The 16,338-nt window shown below is 42.9% G+C and overlaps 1 protein-coding gene and 1 pseudogene across 2 annotated transcripts in view; one reads left to right on the plus strand and one right to left on the minus strand.

Annotated features, from left to right (window-relative positions):
- LOC140517113 (signal-regulatory protein beta-2-like) overlaps positions 1-3,999 on the minus strand; it is a 33,677-nt gene extending 29,678 nt beyond the window's left edge. Inside the window, exon 1 of one of the 2 annotated variants that reach the window (XM_072628023.1) lies at positions 3,864-3,999. In XM_072628023.1, coding sequence (XP_072484124.1) covers positions 3,864-3,927 — 64 coding nt within the window. In that variant the 5' untranslated portion in view covers positions 3,928-3,999. The remainder of the gene's footprint in view (positions 1-3,863) is intronic. The other variant, XM_072628022.1, reaches the window with a different exon arrangement.
- Positions 4,000-13,286: 9,287 nt separating this feature from the next.
- On the plus strand, positions 13,287-15,354 carry LOC140524679 (transcription initiation factor TFIID subunit 4 pseudogene; annotated as a pseudogene).
- Positions 15,355-16,338: the final 984 nt, after the last annotated feature.

Genomic DNA, 16,338 nt, shown 5'->3' on the forward strand with positions numbered 1-16,338 from the left:
CCATTCACATTCAGAGTTATGATTACAATCTGTGTATTTCCCTCCATCCTCTTTCCCACCGTTTGTGCTTTTAGCTCTCCAGTCTCCCTTCCTCTCCTCAATAGTATTCACTTTTCACCACCTCCTCCTACAGCCTTCCCCTCCTTCTTTTAGCCCCCCCCACTTTTACTCCCCTTTACCCTTACTGCTTCTTCCCTCTCTTTTAGCTTCCCTCCCCTTTCTTCCCTCTTCCCCTCCTACAGCCTATAGAGCTAGTTAGGATTATCTACTTAAATTTATTGTTCCCTCCTTAAAACAAATCAGATGAGAGTACCTCTCAAACAATGCTGATCTCCCTCCCCTCTTTCCCTCTACTATAATTTTGTACTTCTTCCTGTGATGTAATTTACCATTTTCTGCTTCCTCCTTTTCACACCTCCTATTACAATCCCTTCGCATACTTAAATCATATTTTTACATGACATCATTTACTTTATACCCATTCTCTCTATCTATATCCCTTTTATATTTCATAATAGATGCACAATTCTCAAGATTAACAGGTATCATCTTCCCTTATAGGGAGGTAAACAGTTTGCCCAAATTGAATAATAAGTTTTCTGTTTTTTCCCCTGTTTAGCTTTTTATGCCTCTCTTGAGACTTGTGTTTGAAGATCAAATTTTCTATTGAATTCAGGCCTTTTTGTCAGGAAGGTCTGGAATTCCCTTACTTCGTTGAAAGGCCATCTTCTTTCCTGAAATGTTATGCTGAACTTTGCTGGGTAGTTGATCCTTGGTTGTAGTCCCAACTCCTTTGCTTATAGAATATTGGGTTCCAGTTCCTTCACTCTTTTAATGTAGAAGCTGCAAGATCCTGTGTGATCCTGACTGTAGCTCCTCGATATTTGAATTGTTTCTTTCTGGCTGCCTGTAGTATTTTCTCCTTCACTTTATAGTTCTGGAATTTGGCAACGATATTTCTTGGGGTTTTGAGTTTAGGATCCCTTTCAGGAGGTGAACGGTGGATTCTGTTGATGACTATTTTGACCTCTGGATCTAGCACTTCTGGGCAGTTTTCCTTGATGATTTCCTGGAAGATATTGTCCAGACTCTTTTTTCATCGTGGCTTTCTGGCAGGTCAATAATTCTTAAATTTTCTCTCCTGGATCTATTTTCCAGGTCAGTTGTTTTTTAGATATTTTACACTTTCTTCTATCTTTTCATTCTTTAGATTTTGTTTGACTGATTCTTGCTGTCTCATAGAGTCATTAGTTTCTACTTGCCCAATTCTAATCTTTATCAATTTGTTTTCTTCAGTTAACTTTTGCATCTCCTTTTCCATCTGTCCAATTTTTCCTTTTAAGGAGTTATTTTCTCCAGTTAATTTTTGTACTTCCTTTTCCATTTGTTCAATTTTCCTTTTCAAAGAGATGTTCAAATCAGTGAATTCTTTTTTATAATTTTAAAATCATTGGCCAGTTTTTCTTCTATTTCCTTCTTCATCTGTTCCAGGAGAGCTGTTTGCGCATGCGAACAGTTCATAGTCCCTTCTGAAGTTTCAGACGGAAGTACAATCTCAGTACTGACCTCTTTGGTATTTGTGTTTTGGTGCTTGTCTCCATAGAAGGATCCTATGTTTTTTTTCACCGTTCTTCTGCTTTTTCTTGTTCATGATGGTGATTGTGTGTTGTGGCTTCTGGTTCTTTCAGTTAGAAGCTGCAGAACTTGGTGTTGAGCTGACTTGTGTGAAAAAGCTAAGAGCAGGTTTTTGTTTTGTGTTTCCCAGATCAGCCCAGGGGTTAGCTTGTTCATTGTGGGGGTGGGGTGGTCTGGTCACTGGAGATCTCCTCAGCTGAACTGAGGCAAAGGCAAGCTCAAGGGATGGTGATCCCAGCTGCCCTATTGTCTTCCCATTTCCCCTGGAGTGCTGAGGCACACCTAGATGCTAGTGGGAGTTCCCACCCTTCCTGGGGCTCCTCTCCTGGCGCTGAGGCTTGCCTGGGTCCTAGCGTGAATTTCATCTGCCATGGGTCTTCTGTCCTTCCGGTTTGCCTCCACCACAGTAGGAGGAATCTCCCTTAGCTATTTTCCTAGCCTCAGGTGTTGTGAGATTATTTGCCCCTCTGCTGTTCCCACTGATCCAGGATTTTTCTGGGGAAATATTTTATGGTTCTTTCAAGGTCATAAAGGGGGGAGGAAGGAGCATTTACTCATCACTCCACCATCCTGGTTCCCGGAAGTTCAAGTAGGTGACTTACCTATGTTTAATCTGTGGGCTGAAAGTCTCAGGAGCTGCTGTGCTGATATCTGGCGCTCAGCAGCCACCACTCCTTTGGCTCTGCTGGTCTCCCACTTTTGGCTGCTGCTTTGCTGGTTCCACCTGATGCTGTCTCAGGTTTCCCTGGGGACTCTTCCACTCTGCTGTGCTGGACACACTGCGCTGTGGGCTGTGGCCTCACCCCCATGGAACAGATCCCTCCCGTAGAACTTTCAGTCTGTCCTGGGCTCCAAATCCACCACAGTCTGTCTCCCACTGAATTCCACACCTCCAAAATTTGGTTAGATTCTCCTTTCAGAGGTATCCGAAGGAGTTTGTCCAAGAGCTTAGGTGAGTCAGTGCTCTTACTCCACCAGCCTGGCTCCACCCCCCATCTTCAAAAATTCTTGAAGAAAAGACCAGAGCTGAATATAAAATTTTACTTTCAAATACAAGACTGAAAAGAATCATAAAAAATGTAAACAGGAAAGAAAAATCATTAGGGACTTAATAAGGATAAACTGTTTATATTCCTACATGGGAAGATGATACTTGTAACTCGTAAGAACTTTCTCATTCTTAGGACAGTAACAAGGAGTATACATAGACAGAGGACACAGGTATGAGTAGAACTTGAAGGGATAATGTATAAAAATAAAATTAAGAGGTGAGAGAAGAATGTACTAGGAGAAATAGAACAGAAGAGGTAGAATAGAATTAATTATCTTGCACAAAAGAAGCAAGAAAAAGTTCTTAGAGTGGAGGGGAAGAGGGGAGAAGTGAAGGGCAGTGAGTGAACCTTACTCTCACCAAAACTGGCTCAAAGAGGCAATAACACATATACTCAAATACATATAGAAATCTATATGGGAAGGGGATAGGAGAAAGGAATGGTGATAAAAGGGAAGGGAGATTAGGGGAAGGTTAATTAAACATCAAGTACTTTTGAGGAAGGATAGGGTGAAAGGAGAAAGAGAACAGACCAATAAAAACTGCTACCCATCCTCAGAGAAAGAACTGATGGTGTCTGAACAGAAATTTAAGCATACTTTTTAACTTATTTTTCCTGATTTTTTTTGTTCTATGTTTTCTTTTACAACATGTTTAGCATTTGTATAACCTATATCAAATTGCTTGCCTTCTCAATGAGGCAGGAGGAGGAGGAAGGAAGGGAGAGAATTTGGAACTAAAAATCTTAAAAAGAAATGTTAAAAATTGTTTTTACATGTAATTGCGTGAAAATAAAATACTAAATAAATAGAAATATTGCTCCAAAAAATAACCATAGACATTATAAAGTATTTGGGAGTCTATTTGCCAAGAGAAACCCAGAAACTGTATTAACACAATTACAAAGCACCTTCAAACAAAGTAAGTCAGATCAACAGTTGGAGAAATATCAATTGCTCATGGGTAATCTGAACTAATATAATAAAAAATGGCAATTCTAACTAAATGGCTTTACTTTTTCAGTGCTTTCAAAGATTAAACATATGTTGGCCAGCTCCAGCCCAAGAGAGAAGTCAGGCCCAGCCCCACCCTTTCTTGCTCCTTCCTTTGCTTTTCTCCTTCTGAGTTTCATCCTCTATCCTGGTCTCTGCCACAGCTTAGCCCCCTCAAGACTCACCAGCCCAGGCCCAGATGTTGAGTAAAGTCAGCAGAACTAAAGCCCAGAAACTCAGAGAAAACATGCTGTGACTCTCCTCTCTTCTTTGAAACTCCAAGGCTAAGTCAGCTGTAGAAACAGGAAAAGGAAGTGGGAAAGATCTGAACTTTACAAGCTAACCTATTTAAGCATTGTGTCTCCAGGACAGAGGAGATGACTCTAAAATCCCTGGCAAAATTTCAGGAGATTTAGCCTGCAATAACTCACCAAGTCTCTTCACTCTTCCCCTGCTGAGCACTTCATGGCCCCTGTGTGAAAAGTCGTAAGTTCTTCCACATTCTCTCCTTCCCACAGAGCTACCTGGCTAACCTCTAAACCTTTCTGGGCCTTCATTTCCTTCTGTGTTACATAAAAGGGTTAGATTAGATACTTTCCAAATTCTCCCCAAAACTATTCTATAGTCTGTCTTCTCAGATCTCTTCTGATTCAATGTTCCTCTTATAAAGATCCTCAGGATGGTTTCCCAGATAAGTGGGATCACCTTAGGGGAAACTGGGAAGCAGATAAATTTCATTGACAGAACCAGGGTTTCAGCTAAAAGAGACTTTAAAAATCATATAATCCATATTTTACAGATAAGGCAACTGAGGCCCAGAAAGAGAACATCAAAGTTATGACAATAGGATCACAGATTCTGTAACTGAGACAACAGGGGCCATCTAATTGAATCTTCCCATTTTACATTTGGGGAACTGAGGCTTAGGGAGGTAAGTAACTTGCCCAAGGTCTCAAAGGGAACACCAGAAATGGAGTAATATTATGGTGAAAGCTGAGATCAGGCATAAACTGACTTCTAACCTTTTGGGAGACCTGACTTCAAATACTACCCTTGCCTCTTGTAATGTTTCCATTTGTTCACCATCAGCAATGCTGGAAATTTCCTACTGGGTCATTTTAGAGTGTCCACAGCCTGGATCCATGAGGAAAACAGGGATTGAGGGTAAAAACTCTAGACTTATTACAGGCTTAGGACAAAAATGGAACAATCACAGGACATATGGCCATAGGGGGACCTAGATACCAACTGGGGTTTGCCCATTCTCTGTGAGAGATAAGAGAGCTGGCCTTTAAGGGCTCAGTCTTTTAATGCCAAGAAGGCTGGAGGGGGAGGAGTCACTAATTTAATTCCTGTTTGTTTCTTAACATGATCTATATATTTATGTTGCTACCTAGGAATCCTCACAGATTCATAAAGAACTTGGTCCAACTCAACTTGAACAGGCTTCCCCTCAGCAGTGTCAGCAGGAGTTTATACTGATTCTGCTTAGAGACCTTATGTAATGGGGTCTACTTTTAGCCATCCTTCATTTCTTTTCCTGCCTTTACTTCTGACCTTCTGTAGTTGACCCCATGCCTAAACTTCCTTCTCACTCAGGAAGTTTCCTCAGGGCCTGTGACCTTCTCACCCCCAAACATCCTGGTGTCCCTTGTGCTTTTTCACCTCAGAACATCTCTCTACTCTGCAGCCCCCTTCTCCCATTTGTGAGCTCCTCTCAGAATCTCCATTTCATGGAAGGACCCAGCTTAGCCATCTTTCATCTCCTCTCCTGGCTCTGCTTCTAACTCTCTGGACTCTCCCAGTGTGGGTTCCTTTAGTCCTCCTTCTGCCTTTCCTTTCAATTCCTTTTATGCCTTGTCTTCCCTTATTGGAATGTAAGTGACTTGAAGGTAAAGGATGTTTCTTTTTGTGTATTTGTATCCACAGCCCTTAGCATGCTTCCTGACATAGAGTAAATGCCTAATAGATGCTCCTGTATTTGACTTTTTGAAGCAATCCATTCTACTCTAGGGGGTAGATGATACAGTACAGTAGATAGAATGCTGAGCCTGGAGTCAGGAAGACTCATTTCCCTGAGTTCAAATCTCATCTCAGACACTTATTAGTGATGTGACCCTGGGCAAGTTACCTAACCTTGCTGGCCTCAGTTCCTCATCCACAACATGAAGTGGGGAAGGAAATGGCAAACCACTCCAGTATTTTTCCCAAGAAAACTCAAATGGTGTCACAAAGAATCAGACACGATTATAAACAACTGAATAACAAGAACAAAAATTCTACTGTTGGACAATTCTGTTTGTGTACTTCAGTCCTGCCCCCCTCCCCCTTGCTGCCAATCAAAACTATGCCCAGGTTCAAGCAACTCTTTGGGTATCTATTCAAAGCTACAGATCGTGAACTCCCATCAGATGTTTGTTTTGATCATACAAAATCAGAGTGCACACTAAGTCAAAACAAACAAATTTAATTAAAGAGAGTAGTAAGACAAATGGCAAGGAGAAATGGACACTTTCCTCTCCTTCCAAACACTCAGGGATACACTCTCCCAATTATTCTCATGCTGCCAGTTGGAGAGGGAGTACTGACTGGAAAACTCTTGCTCATAGGATTGAATTCCAGCTGGAATCAAAAAGCAGGGACTTTTAACTTTTGTATCATGGATCCCTCTGGCAGTCTGGTAAAGCCAATAGACCCCTACTGAAAATAATACTTTTAAGTGCATAAAATAAAATACACAGAATTACACTCCAATTATATTGGAATAGAAGTATATGAGTTTTAGTTTTCCCATGTAATTACAGAAACTCTGAGAAATCTCTCATGGATTCCAGGTTAAGAACCCCTACTTCAGATGGAATGAAACAAGGACAACATTTTGTTGATCCAAGGTGAGTGCCATTAAATAGCTTCTGACTTTGAATTAAGATTATAGCAGCTTTCAGCACTCTCAGGAGTAAGGAGAGATGGTGAAACATTTCACCAGAGCCACAGGCTGGAAGAGGAGCAGTGTCCAGTACAAGGTAAACAACAAATGGAGAGAAATCTGGCAAAATACGTGCCTAGCAAGGGAAACATCTGACAATCTGTCCAGCAGAAGAGTGAGTAATACATTCCCTAAAGAGCAGAGCAGAATCCAGAAGTAGCACAGCATGTAAGTAGAATTTCCCCATTCAGTATTTTACTGCATTCACTCAGTCATATTTATTCACTGAATCATGCCTGACTCTTCGTGACTTCATGGAACACTCTTTCCATGGAGTTTTCTTGGCAAAAACACAAGAGTGGTTGGTCATTTCTTTCTCCAATGATCACTGGGTGCTTGTCCAGTTCCCCTGCACACTGTGGACACAAAGAACAGGTCCATAGTTTTTAAAGAGTAGCTCTTTCCCATTTCCCAACCTGCAGGACTTTCTGCCTCATTCTAGACTTTGCAGTGTTAATTAGGAGTCTCCTGTGTAGTAGTGATTAGTCCTAGGGTTACAAGCAAAGTCAAAACAGAGATGATTGACAGTTGTTGAATACATTCAGCTGAGCTTTTGTTTATGGGCCATGGGGACAACTAGCTGCTTCTCAATCAGAAGTTATTTGTGTCCCATCCCCTAAACCAGGGACTTCCTTAATCCAGCTGCCCAAATATTCTTTTCCCATTTGCAGACTTGCTTTGTTTAACAAGGAAGAATGGTGAACTTAGTGCATATGGATGGACATTCCTATTTCCAGACTCCTTTCTGGCACTTTTCTTGGGTCCCAATTGCCTTCCCTACAGCAGTGCACTGAGTCTTTTTTTCCTTAAATGTATTTATTTATTTTATTAAAATTTTCCCAATACATGTTAAAATGTTTTCATATTCATTTTTTAAAATATTGAATTCCAAATTCTTTCCTCCCTCATTTCTCCTCGTGTTTGAGAAGATAAGTAATTTAATATAGGTTACACGGATCAAGTCACGTAAAAAAAATTCTGTATTAGCCATGTCCTGCAACCGAGTCTTAACAATGGCCTTGAAACACAGGTCTTAAAATACTCACCATCTTCTCAGTTTTTTCAGTTGCCCTGGATGCGTGGGACCTGACATGAATGGTAGAGGGTGGAGGGTGGAGGCTGAAACCATTTAAAATACCTAGACAGAATAAAATACCTGAGTGTATCCCCACAAAACAGACACAAGAACTATATGAGGACAAACTCAAAATACATTTTGTACAAATACATTTAGATCTAAATAACTGGAGTACTATTTATTATGTATAGGTAGGTAAAACCAAAATAATGCTTAAAATGAGAACTTTATCTAAATAAACTATTCATTGTCATCAACATTAAATTACTAAAAAAAATTATTATACTGAGTTGGAAAAAAATAACAAAGTTCATTTAGAATAACAAAAGGTCAGGAACATCAAAGAAACCAAGAAAAAAAGATGAAAAAGGAAATACATTGAGCAGTATCAAACTTAAAAAGTATATTATAAGGGAGAACATTGTTTAAGTGTAAAAGGATAATTTTGATAATTTTAAGTTAAAATTTCCTTGTATAAATAAAATCTATGAAGGGAAGAATAGTAGGAAAGTAGAAAATTGGAGGGGGAAAAATACCATAAAATGTCTCTCCAACAGCATGTGATTGGATGACATTATGGCTGTCAGCGTAGGAAATGATGAGCTCTTTGACTTGGAAAACTGTAGAAAGACTAGGACCTAGGAAAGAAGATGCTACTCACATTCAGAGAAACAGATGACAAATGGAAATAAACGTACTACTCTCTTACATATAAGTATATGAGTGTCTACCTGTGTATATGAATATTTATTTATGCCTCTGAGTGTGTGTGCATATATATATATATATACACACATATATTTATACATTTATGTTTACATATATATTTGTGTGTATGTGTATATATACATACATATATACAAACACGCACATACATACATATATATATATATATATATATATATATATATATATATATATATATGTCCAGACTTCATCTTAGACTTCTTTAGTGGGAAAGGGAGGAGGGGAAATAAAGAATAAAGTGCACAGTGAGAACAAAAGGAAACCAACAAGGACCCAAAGAAAAGTTGAGCAGCTTTGAAAACAATGTGTAGTATTTATTAGACAGGTTTTCTTGAAATTAAAATGTATTTGTTTATATTGAACCCTCTCATGTTCTGCTGTGTACATGGCAATGGCATTTTTTTCTCTTCTAATTTTGTATTTAAGTTTAAAATGAAAAAAACAAACAAAGAGAAAGAAAACCCAGTCACTTGAGTATGGTGTATTATATTGAATGGGGAACAAAACCAAGGTGGCTGACATTCTCTTGGGGGTGAGTTGGGGGGGAGGGGGAGATTGTGTGTGTTTTTTCTTCATTTTTGAAGAAGACCATGACATCAGAGAAATGATGACATGATTTGCACTTGACTTTGTTTTGAGTGAGGGAAGGCTGTGCAAGGTCACCAGCCTCACTTTCTCCTCATGAGCCATCTGGATCCAGCGACCTGATATTCATCAGGATGACTGGAGACAGTCCAGGATGCAATGGGAGACCCTCATCCTTTTAGGCTAATGCCTTTTCAGGTCCTCACTTAGAGTGAGGTAATGCCCATTCAGTGAAAAGGCCCCTTTAAAAGGTAGTCAGGTAGTCAGGGGGATGGCCCCTTTAATAGAAAAGGAGAAATAAATAGATAAATCATGCTGGGAGGGGCAGGAACCTCAAGGTTGTTGTTTCCAAGAGAAACTCTTTCTATTGACATTCATTCTAAGCCATGAGGGTCAAAAACCAGCCATTGAGTGGAGGTTGAGCAAGGACCCTTCCTTATTCAATCCATAGGCTTGAGTACATGGGGGTCTAAGGTTTTAGGGGAGACAAAAAAGAAGGGAAAAGTAGGGGAGAGGAGAGGAAAGGGTCCCCATTTAGGCAGCTCATTCTACTCACAGGTTGTGTTTATCCTTCGTTTTCTAAGAGGACCATGACATCACAGAAATTTCTCATTTCATTTCATACTGGCTGATTAATGATGGAAAGAAGGTCTTCCCTAAACCAAATGAATCACAGGTCTGGAAAAAAAGATTATAAGAATTCAACATAATCTGGTAAAACTCTTACAAGTGTTTAAGAGTAAAGAAAATTGAACCAAAAGAATATGCTACTATTAAAGACAATAACAGAAACAAGACCTTGTGAAATACACAGAAAACTACACCAAGAAGGAATAAGCTCACACAAAATGTTGATCTACCTAGAACCTGGCTGCTGTTGCTTCACCTGATGTTCCCAGCATCACAGCTCAGGTTATTTGTTCTACAACTTTGCAGTCTCTCCTTGGGTATTTAAACTTGGTGGATGTTTTGGTTTTGTTTGTTTGGTTTTTCTGCCTTTCTCTCTTGTTTTTTCTACTCTTCTTACTTCTTTCCCACCTGGATATGGTCCAGGGAGATCAGTGGACAGATATGTTTAGCTTTCACTCTGATTCTTTATAGAGGTTCCCTTGTTTCAAATCCTTAGTCACTTTGACCCAAGTTGTGACATGAAGTTGAGAAACAATACGGGCTTTTGGAGGTTGGGAGGGTGGTTTGGGGATAAAGGGCAGGAAGAGAAAAAAAAACCCACTGAAAAATTGATCTGGTATCCACCGTTAGGACTGGCTCCTCCATTCAAAGTATTCTCCTACATCAGATCCGCTGATGTAGGAGGGAGTGCAGGAGAGGGTGTATCAAGGTGGGAAAGGCTGTGGCCCTGCTCACTGGAGGCTTCATGTCCGTGAAAGAGAAAGAAGAGCTTGGCACTGGTTTAACAGTGCTTCTGCTGCAAGTTCTGTAAGGGAGAGCTGCAACACTCCTCCAGGCCTGGAAGTCAGAGAGGGCCCTGTGGTTAATGTGGATGGCTGACAAGATCATGGGATTTGGGCCTGGAAGAGCACGTAAGAGATTATGTCACGAAGTCCTGTTTCTTTACAGATGTGGAGACTGAGGGGTAGAGAGGAGATTCAGACTCTAAGTGGCAGAGCTGGGATGTGCCTCCAGGCTCCAGGGTCTCCAACGTTGCTCTGGTATACTGTCTACACCAGTTTGAGTCAGTTGAAGGCAGTGTCGGCTGAGGACAGGGGCATGAGAGCAGAGAGCAAAGCCTAGTGGGACAAGCATGGCAGAAAGGGATGTTTTTCATGCTGGGACTCCAGACTGGATAGCTGTTTTCTGATTTACATTTTCCATTTTTTTTGTCCTTCTTTTGTGCCTAGAACATAATATTCATTTCTACCTATCAGGATTCTTCATCTTCCTTCATTCAAGGCTCAATTTAAGCACCATCTTTTACTTTATTTCAAGTCTTCTTCATCTCCTCCCGACTTGTTGGAGCTCTCTTGCTTATTGTCTTAGCTTATCCATGTACCTATTCTATACTTCCCCATCCCCTCCCCCCATAAAATAAAGGTTCTTTGTGTTCAAGGACTATTTTTTGTCATTTTATCATTCTGGGGTATGAAGACCCGGGGACCCAGAACTTCTCTAGGCTGGAAAAAGGGAAACTTTCTGAGTGTTTATTACCACTTACACTCAGCTTTGAGAGCCAGCACTTGCTGAGTGGAGCTCTTCACCTCAAGTATATCATTCCTCTATGACGCAATTGCTGTGCACATGACCTGAGTCAACAATTGGGAAACACAAACAGACTCACTCCAGGCTGGTTCTATGGAGGCTGGGTGGGGGAAGAGCAGCTCTTGGAACCAAGCGGACTGGTAGTCTACCTCAGGGGGAGAGGTGAAAATGGGAGCACCTGAACAAGGTTCAGGCAATTAAGTGAGGGAGGGGAGGAGGAAAGGACAAGTTTCAAGACCATGCTCTCAGCTTTCTCTAAGTAATAGTGCCAACTATTTGGGATAGAAACTGTCTTCATTCCAAGGACAGAGATCTGAGGATGGTTCCCTGCCTCCTGACTTTACAAGACACTGTTAACTGCACTGTGTCCATGGCTGGGGGAGGGAGGGAAATGCAAAGAGAAGGAAAGAGGAATTTGAGGAGGGAGAGTACCTTGCCAATTTAGGGCTATTAGCTTAGGTTCTGGGGCATTGAAGGTGAAAGAAGCCTTTTCTTTCCCCCACACCAGCCCTCTTTCTTCAACTGCCAGCCTATGAAAACGTCTTCGGAATTGTAGGACTTTTGAATTCACTAATCTAGGGAAGTCCCACCTGAAGAAATTGCTTCTAACTCATAAGACTAGGTAGCAGGTTTTCAAATTTTATAGTTTTAGCCTCTTATGACCTTGGTGTTTCCAGGCTTCTTTTGGCCAAGATCAATTTTCCTTCTAGCAAATTGTTGTTTGGGTTCTTGATTGGGGTGGGGGGCGGGGAGGCAGGGGAGCTCCAATTGAAGTCATCTACTTTATTGAGCCCTTAGATAAGAGGCCCCACCCTTCCATGACATAACCCTTGTAGGCGGTACTTTTCTCCTTATAAATAGAGGAACTGAAAACTGAACAACAGCCTGAAGGGCTACCTTGGAACCTGAAAAGGGGAAGGTGATTGGAGTTAGCTTTCCAAATACCGTTCAAGCAAAGATCTAACTTCACAGACAAAGATTAAATATAAAAGTATATTAGTAAATATAAGTATAATAATAAATATAAGTATAAAAAGTACCCAGGAAGATCCTGAAGAGGTAGGAAAGGCTGGTTTCAGTCAAGAACCAGAAGAGTGAGAGACTGAGAGGGAAGACCGAGGGACAAAGACAGAGACAGAGAGAGACAGAAACAGACAGAGACAGGAGACATAAAGAGGAGAGAGCAAGCGAGAGAGAGGGAGAGAGAGAGAGAGAGAGAGAGAGAGAGAGAGAGAGACAGAGACAGAGAGACAGAGAGACAGAGAGACAGAGACAGACAGAGAGAGACAGAGAGACAGAGGGAGGGAGGGAGGGAGGGGGGGAGGGGAGGAGGGAGGGAGAGGGAGAGGGAGAGGGAGAGATGCTGCCCTAGAAGGAAAACCGATTGTCGGTTGGACTGGAGAGCACACACCTCACTTTCTGCCTCAGAAGCCTCAACTGGATCAGATTCCTGCAGCCAACCTTGCAGCCCATGATGCCCTCACAGATGGAGATGATGAAGCCAGGAGCTGCTGCTTTCGTTCAGGGCAGATCTCCGGTCAGCAGCAGCTCTATGACAACAGCCTAGTCCTGTAGAAACGGCAATATCGGCACCAGCACCGAGGTGCAAACTTAGAATGGGAGTAATGTCATGGTGATGAACTCTCCCCAGTCAGGAAGTGCTGTTGCTTTTGCTAGGCCTCCAGCTGCTGCTACTGCGACTTCAGCTTCTAATACTGTCCTCCAGACTTCTTTCCTCAGCATTGCTGTGTTCTCCTCTTCCTCCCCTCCTCTCCTCCTCCCTTATTGGAAGTGCAGGACCTACCCTGGCACTAGTGAGGCCACCAAGTGCAGGATCTGGTGCAGCTTCCTTTGCTGCAGCTACGGAGAAGCAGAGAAATCCTGAGATCAATTCCACTATCAGTGTGCGGAGTTTCCCTGTCACTGCTCCTGCTTCTGGAGCTACTGTGGGTGCTGCAGTTTCCCCTCAGGTATTCATTGTGAACAGCCAATCTGGCTCCTTGATGCCAGTCACAGCCACTACCCAGGTCCTCAAATGGGGGCCCCCTAAAACTACAGTGCAGACAGTGCCTCAGCAGCCAACATTGACAACCAATGGCCAGTCCAGCACCGGGGCTAACGCGGTCATTGCAAAAGCTAGGCAAAGGGGGCATTCCCAATGCTAGTGGCACTGCCGATAGAGTGGCACAAAAACTGCCAGGGTCTCCAACAGTCACTACAGGGGGGATCGGAGCAATGTTGATTCCTATACTTTTAGCCCCTCGTCTTCCTCCACCATGTTAGAATCCTACCAGTATTCCAGTGTTTCGGCTACCCCCAGGTATGCTCCTCATTTGAAGTGAAAATGGACAGTTGTTGATGCTTTCCAAACACAGCTTGGCACACAGATGCAGGCACAGGACATATACTCAGTCTCAGCCTCGAAATACCACGGCATCACGCCCTGAGACACCCACAAGGACCCCTCCGGTTCAGCTCTCAACTGCAGGCTTCTGGAACACCCGTTCTTGCACGACATGAGACAACAACCACCATAATGCAGCCAGTGTCCCAGTCACAGACGACGCTGCTGCCAACTACGTTACCAGAGTACAGCCTCACATAGTTCTGGGTGCTGGAGCACAGACAGCTGCATTGGGAACTGCTTTCCCTCTCCAGCCTGGAACCCCGCCCAGGGCTAAGGAGCCACAACAGCCTCTGCTGCTGCCACTGCAAGGATGCAAAATGTCTGGAAATGTCGGCATTATCTCTCAGAGTTAATGCAGCTGGCCTCATTTGGGGATCGCTCTACAGAGACTGCAGCAAAGGTCAAAGAGTTAGTGCAGAACTTGCTGGATAGGAAAATCAAGCGAAAGAGTTGACCAGCACTTTATGTGGAGACCTGAAGACTTCACCTTGACCTTGTCTCGTGTCTTTCCTGAAGAGCAGTTTACCTGCCTTGAGAGTGTTAAGACCCGATTCGGCGGCCTTTATCCAGCAAAGTCAGCCACGACAACCTTCGGCACCTGCCACAACTGCCCTGAGTGCCGTGGAGCCGAGCGGCTAGGCTCAGGGCACAACCGGGAAGCCGGCCGCCACTGACACCAGTTCTCTCCAGCTTCCAGTCCTTCGGTTGACACAACCTGCACCAGTCAGCGTTGGCAAACCTCTCCTTATCAGAGGACCACAGAATCTTTGGGTGGCGATGAACCTTGCCCAGGTCACCTGCGACACCAGCTCCTACCTTAGCATCGCCACAGCCACATCATCGTCTCCTGCTCACTGGTGCTCGGCAAATCCAACCCCATCAGCTTCAAAGTGTCCCCGTGGTCAAAACTCCTGGGCTACCCGGCACCAAAGCTCGTTCTACTGCTTCGGCACCGCGGACTCCAAAGAATCACCCCAAGAACCTGCAGGTGCTTCTTTCAGGGACCGCGAAGACTTTCGTGACGTCATCTCACTGGCAAGAGTCCACTTATCCCAGGAGAGTGCAAGGATATTGGCAACAAATTCTCAATTCGTGGGCACACAAACGAGATCTTGTCGGGATGGTACCTTTCTCTTTCAGCATCCTTACAAAGAAAGATCCTGGAAATAGGTAAAAGTACGGAATAACAGAACTCCACCATGACGTAGTAAAGGACGTCTCTCACCCTACCCAGCAGAGGCTCCAAAACCTTGCCGAAAAAGAGTCAGAAAGTGCGCAACCAAAGAATCTTCTGTGGACGATGAAAGGTACAACAGGCCAGTGACGTCCGTGCACAGCTGTAATTATGGGAACAGATGGAGGAGATTGAAAAGCAGAGGAAAGATGAACCACAGCGAGAAAGGTTCATGCGAGAGGCAAAGTCTGGACCAGAACAATTGAACTGGAACCAGGAGGCAGAGACCCAGTAACCAGAGCTAGATCGGAAGAGGCAGAGGAAGGCCAGCTTCACTGTCGTAGAAGGAAACAGTCCTAGGAAGAAGAGGAAAGTGGATTATCTGGGACCTGGTTCAGGTCCAGAACCACTAGACTGTAGAGCTCACAAAGGGTAAGGAGGGTCAGCCTTAGGAACCTCGTATTTTGTTTAGAAAATGATAGAAGGACCAGGCATTCACCACGGCCATACAAAGCATTCCTTAGATAAAATGGAAAGGATCAGAGTATTTTGGGTGGAGACGCCTGGGGAGGTTTTGATAAGTTGGCAGATTAAACCTTTTGATTGTTTTTGTAAGGAGCAAATGGGATGTGGTTTACAAAACAGCCACCTCTTCAAAGCCAACAGATTTATAGTCCAGTTTACAAATCAACTCTTCAGTAGGAGAGAAAGTCCTTTCCTGTCACAGTGAGAAAACTTACAAAGGTACGTGGATATGATTAAAGAACAATTTAATCTTAACTCATTTTAACAGATGAAGATGGGGATTTTGAGGAAGAAAGTGAAAGAAGACACTGAACACTGTCCTGTTATCAACTATTTAGAAAAGAACCCATGTCTTGGCATAGGAGAAAGGTAAGAACTGGCAGCAAGGATCAATATTGGTGAGTCTAGAATACAGGTAAGTGGAGAGTTGATGCCTGGGTGGACCATGTTTGTGTTTTATGTTCTGTTGCAGACAGTATGAGGGCAGGGAGAATGCCTGAGAAAGTCTGGGAGAATGAGGCACTGGTTGTTCAATTTTCCTGGAGAATGTAGGAGAAAGCTGCACAGGTAAGTTGGTTCAAAAATGTTTAGTGGAAATCAGAAATATTTCTCCTCACATTGATGTGGTTTCAAAAGCAAAGATACACAGTAGGAGGGAACCTGAGCCTCGAGGTCACATGTGGCCCCCTTGGTTCGTCAGGTTTGGCCCTGTGAGGGAATCCAAACTGCAGGAAACAAATTCTTTTATTAATAGGGTTTTTAATGTGAAGTTTGCATTCACATGAGGTCTAGAGCCCACAGGTTCTCCACCCCTGACTACTAGACAATCCACACGACCAAAAAAGTGACCATCTGAGACTTTCACCAGTTCAAGCAACCAGATGTGAATGGATAATTGATCTCCAAGTCCAGTTCTGGAAGAAGACCTCTCTGAAAATAAT

This window comes from Notamacropus eugenii, chromosome 1 (genome assembly GCF_028372415.1).
Source record: "Notamacropus eugenii isolate mMacEug1 chromosome 1, mMacEug1.pri_v2, whole genome shotgun sequence".
Classification (NCBI taxonomy): Eukaryota; Metazoa; Chordata; class Mammalia; order Diprotodontia; family Macropodidae; genus Notamacropus; species Notamacropus eugenii.